This window comes from Sorex araneus, chromosome 2 (assembly GCF_027595985.1).
Source record: "Sorex araneus isolate mSorAra2 chromosome 2, mSorAra2.pri, whole genome shotgun sequence".
In the NCBI taxonomy this organism is placed as follows: Eukaryota; Metazoa; Chordata; class Mammalia; order Eulipotyphla; family Soricidae; genus Sorex; species Sorex araneus.
The window spans coordinates 80,361,361-80,374,935 of NC_073303.1; the positions used below are offsets into that span (position 1 = coordinate 80,361,361).

The following is a 13,575-nucleotide window of genomic DNA, read 5'->3' on the forward strand; positions in this document are numbered from 1 at the left end:
CACCATGGTCAGAAAGTGGGACTCTCAGCAAGCACTATAAATAGAAGAAAACTGTAAGTACTACAGCTAGGTGTGTATGTGGCCCTTAGTCATAACAATGACAAAAGGGAGAGGAGGAGCAAAAGGTGAAATAAGCAAAATAGAGCAAATAACATTATAGGTAATAAAGTAAGTTTAAAAAAAATCGACTCAGTGTGAAGATGTCCAGTGCGGAACTGGTAACATTTCTTTCTCATTCATTCATTTTCTATAACATCTGACTCAATTAAACATTTCTCTCTTTACACTTTTTTTTCCTACCTCTTTTTCCCCTTTTTCTAGAACCTACTCATCCTAATCTTCCTTGCAATAACACTGAGATACTACCACGTTCTGGATTTTATGTAACTAGAATAATATAAAGCTGTCTCTGGTTTATTTAAAGCATGTAATATTTATGTTGCAACACAGCATATTATTCATATTTTGATTGCTGTAATTCTAGAACATTGCACTATATGAAAATACAATTCATCCATTATTCTGTTTATAAATTTAGACTATAAAAAATTATACTCTGAGCCAGAGAGATGGCTCCAAGGGTGCATGCTGTGAATGCTGAAGCCTGGGTTCCACCCCCATCAATGCCATTTCCCCTGAGCACCACTAGGAGTGACCCCTGAACACAGAGCCAGGAGTATCCACTGACCACTGCTAAGGTGTGGCCCAACTTCTCCCTAAATGATGCAATAAATACTGTGGCTTATGTCTTTTCTAGTACATATGTGCACATATTTCTACTGAAAATATAGCTTGGGGACTGGAGCGATAGCACAGTGGGTAGGGTGTTTGCCTTGCACGTGGCTGACCTGGGTTTGATTCCCAGCATCCCATATGGCCCCCTGAGCACCACTATGAGTAATTCCTGAGTGCATGAGCCAGAAGTAACCCCTGTGAAATGCCGGGTGTGACCCAAAAAGAAAAAAAGAAAAGAAAAGAAAATATAGCTAATAGTAGAAAGTCTTGTAGCAATGCATATATCCAGCCTCAATAATTAATAGTAGTTTTTAATAACTGAAAAAAGAAAACATAAGGGGCCGAGGCAGTAGCACAACAGTAAGGGCTTTGCCTTGCATGTATCTAGTCTGGGTTTAATTCCTAGCATCCTATATGGTACCCAGAACACCATCAGAATTAATTCCTCAGTGCAGAGGCAGGAGTAATCCTTGTGTATTACTGAAAAACAAAAATATATGAGAATAAACCTACAGATGGATAAAACTCCTATACAATACTACTGGGGCCAGAAAAATGGTACAGTGGGTAAGGTACTTGCCTTGCACACAGCCAACCTGGGTTCAATCCCTGGCATCCCATAAGGTCTCCTGAGTACTGCAGGAATGGTTTCTGACTATTGAGCTATTGAGCCAGGAGCAACTAGAATTATGCCAGGTGTGACCCAAAACAAAACCCCAAAAACCCCAAACTTCTCTATGGTATTAACAGTATTATAAAATCATAACTAAGAAAAATGAGGAAATCACCAAAAAGATATACCACGGTGATGGACCAACTTGATATTGTAATTTGTTTTTTTATTAAATCACTGTGAGATACAAAGTTAGAAAGCTGTTCATCATTGGGGTTTGGTCATATGCTCCAACACCTGTCCCTTCCCCAGTGTACATTTCCCACCACCAAGGTTCCCACTAACTTGGTACTGTAAAGACCATTCTTCCACACTGATACACATATTAAATGAAATTCTACTCAAAATCCAGCAGAAATACAATATGGAAGTTGATCTATTAATTCTGGAGTTTATATAGACATGGCAATGTTTAAGAGAAACAGAGGAGCCCTTGAGAAGGAATAGGAAGGTTGGATATTAAGCTACATTTGTCAAGACAATGTGGCACACACACACACACACACACACACACACACACACACACACACACACACACACAAGACAATATAGTACTAGTCCAAAAACAGACAAGCAATGACACACCAAAAAACTTTATAAAGATAAATTAAAGATAAATATAAAACAAAATCTATAAAAAGATCCATATACATACTGACATTGAATACATGGTAGCTTATCCTGTGAACAGAGGGGAACAAGGTCTTTTCCTTAAATTATGTACCTTCCACTGAATATTTGGAATAAAATGAGCTTATCATGCTATCTGTTACAGATATGATTTATTAAAATGAGTTCATGATTTTTGTCTTTATGAAAGCAATACGCATTCTGTATAATTTTCAATATACTACATGAGATATTCAATAGTACACTATAAAATGGGCTTTGTGTTTGAAGATTTTGCCTAACTGTATGACTAATGCAAGTGTTCTAAGTTTTCTTAAGGTTAGCGGGACGAAGCTATAATGCTCAGTAAATCAGGAGTATTAAATGCATTGTGGGGGGTGGGGCTGGTGCTTCAACCATTGATGGTGGATGGCAACTCATGGCTTTGTGCTTGGCGATCACTCCTGGTGGTGTTCAGGATACCATAAGGTGTAAGGGATAGACCAAGACCTGCATGCAAAGCATGTGCTTAGCCTTCTGAGCTAGCTTCCTGTTGTCTTAAATCCATTTTCTTTTTTCAGTGGGGGGGGTGGGGAGCTGACATGACTCTTCAAGCAGTGCTCATGAAGTCCAGGAGCTCCTTCAAGTAATTCTTGCCCAACCAGGCTGGTGGTTCAATGCAAAGATCCCAGGATGTGATGCTGCTCAGGTCCTGTGTCACCAGTATTACCTGGGAGGTGCCAGTGGTGCTTGGGGGCCTCCAGCACTGCACCCAGCACTGCTCAGGGGACTGTGTGGTGATGGGATTTAACAGGGCTGACCAGACACAAGGCATGCGCCTTAATCCCTGTGCTGTATCTCTAGCCCTTATATGCATTTTAAACTTACATTTTTATTTAGAATGAGTATAATGAGATGAGACCTCATCTTAAATTGAGGAAGATCTGTATATACAAAAATTAATAATCGGTAGATTCTATAATATGTTTTCAACAATAATGCTTTTGTTTTTAATGTTGGAGAACCTTTAACATTCTAATAGAATGTGAGCATTCTGAAAAATAGGAACTGTTCTTTTATTTATGCTCTAAGTTATTTTATTAAACCCAAGGGCAACAGGTGGTAAATATACATTTTCTGTATTAATATAAAAATATGGGTTTAACTTATGATCACATAAAATTGGTTTGTGGTCTTGAGAGAACTCAGAAAACACTGGAGCTACTCCCCACAAAGCTACAAATATAGTAAGCTACAATTAAACACATACACGCTTTACGTCAGGTCAGGATGTACTGATAATTCTGTAGCCTTAGTGATTTCCTGCCTAGATCTGGTCACACTGTGGAGTTGTGTGATCAACTGATACTAAGAGGAGAAACAGGGTCTTTACTATATTATCTGCTTCCTTCCCCAAATGTTTACACAGCTGCTCATTTCTGTCTTTCCAGTTTCAGTTTAACTAGCACCTCTTGGGGCTGAGCATGTGACTCAAGTGGTGGAGTCAATGCCCTGCATATGTGAGACCCCTGTTTCCATCTCCAGCATGGTCAAGCCCCCAAGCACCACTGGATCTGCCCACCCTACCTCTCTGCCTCCAGCCCCAACACCACTAAGAAGCACCCCTTCACTCTTTATCTAAGTAGAGGTTCCCCCATATACATTACTGACAACTGGCTGTCACTTTGCTAGTTTACATTTCCTTCACAGTTCCCATCTACTTGTAATTATTTATTTCACTGCAAGGTCTCATGCACACAAAGCATATGTTCTACCATTGAATTATATCCTTAGATTTGATGACATATTTTTAATAGGCAATTTCTACAACTAGCTCCTAAGTAAAACAAAGCTAGTAACCATATTGGTTTTATTCAGTGCTATCTGATCGGAGTCCAGAGTTGTGTATGGCACAACAAATGTCTGTCAACAAACAAATTTTATGTTGGAATTTGAGTAGCTTCTTTATCTCCTTAATTACTGTCAGTTATTTCAAAAGTAGAGAAAACATTTCACTTCCATATCCTGCATACCAACAATTCTGGTGGCCTCCCATACGTATCATACACGCATTTTTCTAGTACTTATTTCTTTGCTCTTACCTTGCCAAAGCTGCCTTTTCCAATAACTTTTAAGAAATCAAAGTCTGTTGGTTTGGCACTGAAATAAATGAATAGTGACAAGAATTAGTGTTCTAGAAATTGGAAATATATTTCTAAACATTACAGTACCTCACTCTTAAATGAATATTTGGTATAAAACACTTCAACACTTGATTCTACTTTTTATACCAGTAGTATCTTCACTTTACATCTTTAATATAAAACATTATCTATTTCTTATTAAATAAAACAATTTAAAACCTTATTTTAGCTCTGTTATGTTCTGCTAAAGAGGAACTTCAATAACTGACTCTTGGAAGAAAGATTATATGTATGTACATATACACATATATTCAATTTCTAAGATATTCTAAAGTTATAACTGTACACATGTAGCTATAGCTCAATAGAGCTACTATCTAAACCAATTATCTTAACCATAAACTTCAGTACTGTTAATGAGGGAACTGAGTAACTATATAAATTGGTTTATATGGCCCTTAATGGCCCATTCAATGAAATAAGTCTCACAATTCTCCTGAAAAGACTGAATGGCTAGAACATATAGTAAAAAAATTTATGTAAAACACACAAAATCACTAAGAAAAATATCCACTGTGAAAAAGTTATTGCAGAGCTTTCCATGTGTCTCAACTTATGGTATATTATAGAAAGAAGTCATCTTTGCTTATCCTCATAGATGGTAATGTGGGGAGGTCAGAAATAGAGAAGTCAGAAGGAATGCTAAGACTGTCCTTTCATTTATATTAACCTGTTAAAAATCGCATTGGTTATATGTAGGTAAAAACATAGCAGCAGACAGTAGAGTTTTAAGCATTCATAAGAGCTGTTTCAGTCAGAAGTCTGAAAACCTAAATTGTTCTGGACAGAGGTAATGCCTCCTAAATGTTCAAAATTTCCTTCCATTAGAGAAAAATAGAATCAATTTAACATGAGAGTAACACCTAGGTTAAATATTGACAGAAGAAAACTAGGAAGATAAATACTTAACTAAACTTTGATGTTTTTCTTCCTGAAGAACCTGCTCTTTGGATTTTTAATGATATTCTGAGATCCAGAAATATTTATTTTTAAACAAATGGCACAGTAAAAGACCACACGAATTCCTCAAACAGGATAATGCAGGCTAACTGAAGCTTTTCAAGGTTTCACCGTTGTTAGCAATGGATTCTAATTAAACATAAATTTCCAGTTTTGTGTTTTGTGTTGTGCCCGACCACTTTAAAGCTAGAGGATAGAAAAGGATGTTTAAAATCAAAGTCCCTCTTCCAGTTATATTCAATTTTTTTCTCTTGGCAGCAAAATTTCTCAAGCAACATTGTCTTGCAAAATTCCCCCATCAGGGGCTGGCGCGATAGCACAGCAGGTAGGGCACGTGGCGTACCCAGGTTTGATTCTCAGCATGACATATGGTCCCCCAGCACTGCCAGGAGTAATTCCTGAGTGCATGAGCCAGGAGTAACCCTTAGCATTGCTGGGTGTGGCCCAAAAAAAGCCAAAAAAAAATAAAAGCACCCCATCAAATATTTAGCTGTCATCTGGGGTTCTCTACTGGACAATATCAGGGATTTTTACCCACCCCTTTTACTGAAGCTGCTCTTCAGGGTCACCAGAAACTATCAAATTCAGGGGTTAATGAATTCTTAGTCTTTGTCTTATTTGCCTTAGCAGCAATATTAGTGGTAGTTACTCCCTTCTTAATATAGTTCCTTCACTAGATTCCAACATAGAATATCCTAGCTTTCCTCCTACCTTATTTCTTATTACTAGCTACTTTTTCTTACATTTCCTTGACTGATTCCTACCTGACCTTCCAACAGTGCCCCAGGATCCTTAAGTGTCCCAGAATCCAGTCCTCAAACCATTTCTCTTATCTGTCTGCAATATCTAAGCAATCCAAAAGAGTAAAGGGATCATAATGTCCTAGGATAAAAGAGAATACTTCAGAGTTAACTTGAAAAACCCATAAGAATAATTAAAAGTAAGGACAACACTTCACTCATCCAACCCATGGCACATATCACTACTAATCTGTCAGAATCCTTTCAAATTATGTCAAGAAATGGCCTGGATTCAGTGATTCTGAATTCAGTGTTTCACATCTAATGAATTTCCGGAGTTGGCATTCAAAATAGAGTCAGTATTTGCCACTACTGGTGTTACTCAAAAAGCTACCCGTGTTCAAATAAATAATGGACTATGGGAGAAACTGGCTAAAGAAAGAATAGCTTTTAATATGCTAATACCCACCATGACGCCTCTGAACAGGCCGGCCAACAAGGAAGGCTGCAACCAATGACAGAGAGCACCAGGAGAATATCAATGGCACCGCAGCATGATGAGATCAGAGTACCTCCCAAGCTCCTCTCAAGACTCCTGGTCCCTTAAACTGCAGCACCCAACTAGCAGTCTGTGGGGTGCAGGCTCCTCAGAGCTTACTAAAGCAAGAAGAAGCTAGAGCAGAAATGAGGCAAGCATGTGACAGTACGGAAGTCTCTGCAACTATGGCAATATTTCACAGACATGCAGTTCCTCTGGTTTAAAGATATCTGTGCATTCATTCACTCACACACACACACACACACACACACACACAAACACACACTCACACGCATGCAAACACACACATTTTTATAAATTTAATAGAAAGATTATTTGAAAATATTAAACCTACTGAGGATTTCCAGATGGTCCCAAGTTGATGTTCTGTGAGGTAGAGTGTAACTGTTGGGGAGAGGGGAAAAAATATTCTTACTGAAGTTTCAAAGGTTATCAGTCAATGAATGTTTCTGAAATAAACATTAACTACACCAGAGATATATGATCTACTGCCATGTTAAAGAAACCCAAAGGCTTTATTTTTTTTTGTTTTGGCCACACTGGGCAGTGCTTAGGATCAGGTGATATTGGGGATAAAACCCAGGGCTCCTGCTTGCAAAGCATGCTCTCCAACCTTCTGAGCCTCCTCCTTGAATCCCAAAGTTCTAACTCTTAACAAATGCATAATTTTATTGAAAATGTACAGAATCAATATGAAACAATAATTTCTTATGATGAGTTTCAAGATAAGGAAAAGGGTAAGGCAGAAATAAGGCCCAAAGTTAGCAATGAAATAGATAGGGGAAAATTACAATTTAAAAAGGATCATTTTGACACTAAAAAAAACCTGGCTAACAATAATGAATTAGAGGCTGGAGAGAGTACTTAAGTACCTTACATGTACTGGATTTGATCCCCAGAACCCTAGATGGTCCCCCAAATCCCACTGGGAGTGATCCCTGAGCTTAGTGCAGAGGCAGGAGTAAGCCCTGAGCACCTCTTGGTGTGACCTGAACACAAAACAAAAATGACGACTGTCAGAAGGTGAGGGTGACAGCTCAATGGGTCAGTGCACATGCGAGGCATACAAGGAACCCAAGACCCATGGCAACATGTGTTTTCCAGTCCCCATAGCTGTAAGGAGCAATCCCAGAGCAATTTTCCTGGAGTAATGCTGAGCACTGCAGGGTATGGTCCTCAAATAAAAATAAATAAACAAACAAACCAAGGTCTCCTGCATACAAAGAATTCAAGCCATGAGCTATTTGCCTTGACCCAACAATACAAACTATTTTTAAAAATGAGCAGAAGTTCTGAAGTCTAAAAAGTTTTTCTTTATTCCTCTTAAAATGCCAGGGATGGAACCCAGGATCTTACACATACAAGGCAACTAAGTATCCCATCAGTGAGCTGCATCCTAATTAAAATTTCAGATTCAGTGAATAAAAAAATGAAGCTCAGATATAAACCCAGTAGTGGCAGAATAAGAACTATAGATCAGGAATCCTTTTCAGTTTATTTTCCTCAAAACCAGCTGATTCTTTTAGCAAGGCAAAAGAGCCTTAAAATTATCTACACCCACATCCTCTTAACATGATTCGCAACAACAACAAAAAACTCAGGGACAATCATGGTTGCATACATTCTACTCTTCAACCTGGGTTCAATTCCTATATCCCTCTTGGAGAGCCCGGCAAGCTACCAAGAGTATCCTGTACGCACGGCAGAGCTGGGCAAGCTACCCTTGGCGTATTCCATATGCTAAAAACAGTAACAAGTCTCACAATGGAGATGTTACTGGTGCCCAGTCCAGGAAATGGATGAACAACTGGAGGACATTGCTACAGGGCTACATATTCCTTTTTATTTCTCATTTGTTACAAATGCTTACTGTTTCTTTTTGACAAAATATATATATGTATCAATATATTTATTGTCCTAGGAGCAACTGTTTTTACAGGTAGTTTGTTCTCTCTTTTTTTTTTTTTTTTTTGCTTTTTGGGTTACACCTGGCGATGCACAGGGGTTACTCCTGGCTCTGCACTCAGGAATTACCCCTGGCGGTGCTCAGGGGACCATATGGGATGCTGGGATTTGAACCCGGATCGGCCGCGTGCAAGGCAAACGCCCTACCCGCTGTGCTATCTCTCCAGCCCCCGGTAGTTTGTTCTCTTAACCAAGAATTCTCTTGGCATTAGAGAACAAAAATAACTTTTTTCAATCACAAAGTAGGAATATGGTATCTTCCAAATGAAAGCTTCTGCTTCCTGTGGGACAGTAATACTTCAGGTTATAACATTATCTTTAAAATAACAAAAATTAGAGAAAAAGTACTTCAACCCAATACCTGTGATGTTCATGTATATATTTAACAAAATAATAAATTTTGAATTAAAATATAGTATTTAATTAAAATCTCTCATATTTATTTAACTATTATTTTTTAAACTTTTTTAACTTTATTATTGTAATTGACATCACGGTAATACTTTGAGTTAAAATATTCTAATTAATGTCTCCCACATAACTTTTTAATGTAAATGTTAAAAATATCTTCATATAACATTAGCTCACTGTATTCACTCTTTAGTACAAGTGAAACATAAGAATATTCTATTATTTATTCAGAATGCATACTGAATATGTGCACTGAAACTCTCGCAATGAAAGTTCCACAATGCCAACTGTATTAATTGTTCTACTTATAAAAACCTGATAATAAAGAGAATAGAGATCTGTAACATTCTGATTGAGGACCTTCCTGCTGGCCAAAGTACTGGAAACAATACTTTCAGATATGGTGATGATAAAGATAAGGAATGACAAAACATACATATCTAAAGTGAAGAAAGCAGAATGTAAAAGTACATATCTAGTACAATTAAAATTAAATACATATTAAGAGAAAGGAAGAAAATGACCAAAAGTATTAAAAATTAGGGGCTATGGATATTGCTCAGTGGTTGGGCACAGCTTTGCATGTGTGAGGTCCTCGACTTTTTGCAGGCCCTGGCACTGCAAAAAATAAGAAATAAAATAATAAAAATCACATGGCCTGGATGGTGCTAATATATATGGGTAATTTTCTTACTATTTTCAAAAACTTAACATTATTGTAAATTTTGGATTATAAAGTCTTCAACATTTGAATTATTCAGGGTCATAGGAAGCAGGGAAGCAGGGCACTAGCTTTACATGCAGCTGCTTTGACTGAACCTGGTTCAATCTCTGGCATTGAAGATAGTCCCCCAAGCATGCCATGGGTCATCTTGAAGACCACTGAGTGTAAACCAAAAGTGAAAAAAAAGAAAAAAAGAATAGTGCTGTCATTCAGGTCCGCAAAGATGGCTGAGTGGCTTAGAGCAAGCCCAGTAAGTAAGGCTCCTCAGGGTTTGGCTTTGGAACATTGTATCTCTAAAATAACTCTATTGGAAGAACTTTGTAAATCACCTTGCCCCAATAAATTCGAAAAAGGGGGGGAAGGTTATCAAAAAGAGGTATACATATTGTTTACATAAATTCTACAGAGAAGAAAATCTACAATAGAGCAACTTATTTCAATTCAAGTAAAATGTCCTAAAGTTACCAGTAATTTAGGATTTCTTTCATTTAAAAAAAAATACAATTCAGGTGCCAGAGTGATAGTATAGCAGATAAGGCATCTGCCTTGCATGCGGCTGATCTAGGTTCAATCCCTGGCACCCCAAGTCCACCCGGAGGGATCCCTGAGTGCCGAGCTAGGAGTAAGCATTGAGCACCTCTTGGTGTGACCCCCAAACAAACAACCACAATTCTCTTACTATCTTCTGAGTACTTCTTTCATCCTCATCTTCAGATGGATCTGACTGATGTTTTGGACTATCCATTTGAAGGAATGCTCTGACATCTGGACTGAAAAATAAAAAGGAACCTTATTATGCTATTGAATTTCTATAGCTTTTCTTTTAAAATAAAAGTAACTATCTTGCATTTAATGCAAGAGAAGCAAAACAAAGCTATTAATATGCGATTATGAAAGTAATATACAAACTCATTTTTAACTATGAAATCTGACAACAGAGGTATAAAGAGGCAGTTTCATAGGAGAGAAAACCCCGAATGGCAAGGAAATTCATGAAGATGCCTAACCTTAGTAATATCAGGAAAACACCGTGAGACAACGACACTACTTTATGTACAGTAAGCTGACAAAAATAAGACAGACAGATAAAAAAAGTTGAGAGGATGTAAAGAGGAGAACATCTCATGCACTGCTAGTACAAACATAAAATGAGACCACTTTTCTGAAAAGCAATCTGGTAATGACTGTGGAACTGTGCATTTCCCCTGGGCCCAGAAAGTCTACTTTCAGGAATAAATCATAGAAAATACTATGTACATACTCAGTGAAAAACAGGTAACTAGGATACTTATTGTAACAATCTCTGTAATAGTGATCAGAAGCAAAGCAGCTATTTACCACTAGAAAGAAGAGTAGTTATACTAGCTCAGAGAAAACTAGCAGCATTAAGAGACAGTAAGTTATAGTTTGGTGCCAAAATAGATACATACATACATAAACATACATATATGTGGCTATAAATTTAGACATACATATGTGCAAATATACCTAAACACATAAAATACTCAACTGATCAAAAGGCTATCCAAAGACATAACAAATATATTAAGATGTGTACCAACAATAGGAATAAGTAAATGGACATTTTTCCCAAACAAAAGGGGGAAATAAAAGTCCCTTTGCAGGAATCCAGGCCTGCAGACACATTTATTTTAGTTCACTGATTCATTTCAGGCTCCTAACCACAGGCACACTAGTTGTTTCTTTTTTTGTTGTTGTTTTTGGGTACACCTAGCAATGCTCAGGGGACCACATGGAATATTGAGGGTGGAACCTGGCAAGATAAACAACCTACCTGTAGTAATTTTGCTACAGCCTAGAATTTGCTTCTTATAAACCCTCCTATGTGGCAATTCATGAAATGGCAATAAGAATGTTACATAGAAATTTGTTCAATGTTTTTGAAAGAAACTAAGTTTCTTAATTCATTCAGTTAATATCTCTTTAATAAGGCCATTTTGTACTGAAATGCCATTTTGATTTATTTGAGGGAAGAGAGAAACTGAAGCCCGGAGACACAGCTCAATGGTAGAGTCTTCTTTGCCAGAGTGGGATGCCTGGTACCACCCCACATTATCAGGTGAGATCCTGGTGGTCCAGACATTGTGATCACAGGTGCCAGAAGTGTGTAATCTCCTATATCCCACAGTCATGTGTGTGACCCCTAAATATTGCAACAATGACAACAATCAAGAAAGGTAAATGAGGTGGACTAAATTCTAAGAGGGGCTTTGAATGAACTAATGAATGAGTCCTGGGGAATGACTAATCTCTATACCTGCCTCCCCATACTCTTTTAAAAAATTGATATAAATGAAATATGTATTAGTCTTATAAATGAAGTATGTATTAGAGTGTGCAACATAATGCTACAATAGTTGTAAATATTGTTAAATGTATGATTTTTCTCTAGTCCCCCCCTTTTATGGTGATGCAGGAGGTGAACCAAGAGCTTCACACATAAGAAAAGCAATGTGGGGGCTGGAGTGATAGCACAGCGGGTAGGGCGTTTGCCTTGCACGCGGCCGACCCGGGTTCAAATCCCAGCATCCCATATGGTCCCCTGAGCACCGCCAGGGATGATTCCTGAGTGCATGAGCCAGGAGTAACCCCTGTGCATTGCTGGGTGTGACCCAAAAAGAAAAAAAAAAAAAAAAAAAAAAGCAATGTGTGCTACATCCCTGATGGTGTAAAATGATCACCACATTAAGTGAACATGCATTAAGGCATAGCAACAACTTTCTTTGTAATGACAGTGTCTAAGATTTACTTAGTCATCATAATGTATAAATTTCATGATTCATTTTATAGTGTGTTCTTCTACTCATTTATTAGTGTTTTTCTGTCTTCACTTATTTTACCTATCTCTTATGCCTCCAACCTGTCTCTAGTAAATACCAATATTCTAGCTACCTATGAATTTGTGTTGTGTGTCTGTGCATAAGATTTCACATTAAGTGAGATTGCACTGTAGCCATTTTTCTGACTTATTATATTTAGATTATGCTCCCTAAGCCCAACTATACTTTTGCAAAAGGATTGCCCAAGTTGCTTTAATAATTAAATATAAACAATAAACAATCATTTTAAGACATTCAGAAAAAGGAAAAAATCATTTATTAGAGGAGGAGGTGGTAGGAATATAAAATGGTGCATTGTGGAAAATATTTTGGCAGTTCCTCCAAAAGTTAAATACAGAGTTACCATATGACCTAGCAATTTCAGAGCTATATATATATTTCCATGGGGAAAAAAACATGCGCACACAAGAACTCATGCAGCAGTGGAAATGAACAAATTAGCTATGTGCAACAACACAGATGACTCGAGTTACTGAAAATAAGCTAGATAGAATATTTATCGCATGGCTTCATTTATGTAAAGTTTAAAAAACTGGCTTCATTTATCTATGCTACAAACCAGAAGAGTGACCTCTGAGGAAGAGAAGAAAGGGTGAGGGATAGAAAGGAGGGGGTTTTACAGGTACAGATAATATTCCAGTCCTGTCTGCGATGACAACTCAGAGTCACTGTCTCTTACCCCATAAAGTCATGATTTGTGCTCCTTTATGTGTTTCTGCTATGGAGTTTTAAAATATAAAATAATTTTTAAAAAAGTATATTTTCACTTTTTAATTTTTTTTTTTTTTTTTTTTTTTTGCTTTTTGGGTCACACCCGGCAATGCACAGGGGTCATTCCTGGCTCATGCACTCAGGAATTACCCCTGGCGGTGCTCAGGGGACCATATGGGATGCTGGGATTCGAACCCGGGTCGGCCGCGTGCAAGGCAAACGCCCTACCCGCTGTGCTATCACTCCAGCCCCACACTTTTTAGTTTTTGACAATTATTTCTCTCCTACACTTTAACCAGTCATTTACAACCCCTCTTTTATAAATCATTAACAACTATGTATTATTTGCATCAGTGCTATCAGAGCTCTTTTTTCTGGTTTACATGTGATTCTGGAAATTAAATTTTTTATTAGTCAGATTTG

At 37.6% G+C, this 13,575-nt stretch overlaps 1 protein-coding gene across 4 annotated transcripts in view; it reads right to left on the bottom strand.

Moving 5' to 3' along the window:
* The window catches only part of SGK3 (serum/glucocorticoid regulated kinase family member 3), an 80,168-nt gene that overhangs the window by 18,854 nt on the left and 47,739 nt on the right, over nt 1–13,575 (bottom strand). For 3 of the 4 annotated variants that reach the window (XM_055125571.1, XM_055125572.1, XM_055125570.1), the window contains 4 exons: nt 10,260–10,350; nt 6,815–6,864; nt 6,391–6,426; nt 4,120–4,177 (listed from right to left, as the gene is read on the bottom strand). In XM_055125571.1, the coding sequence (XP_054981546.1) occupies nt 4,120–4,177; nt 6,391–6,426; nt 6,815–6,864; nt 10,260–10,350 (235 nt within the window). The remainder of the gene's footprint in view (nt 1–4,119; nt 4,178–6,390; nt 6,427–6,814; nt 6,865–10,259; nt 10,351–13,575) is intronic. The other variant, XM_055125573.1, reaches the window with a different exon arrangement.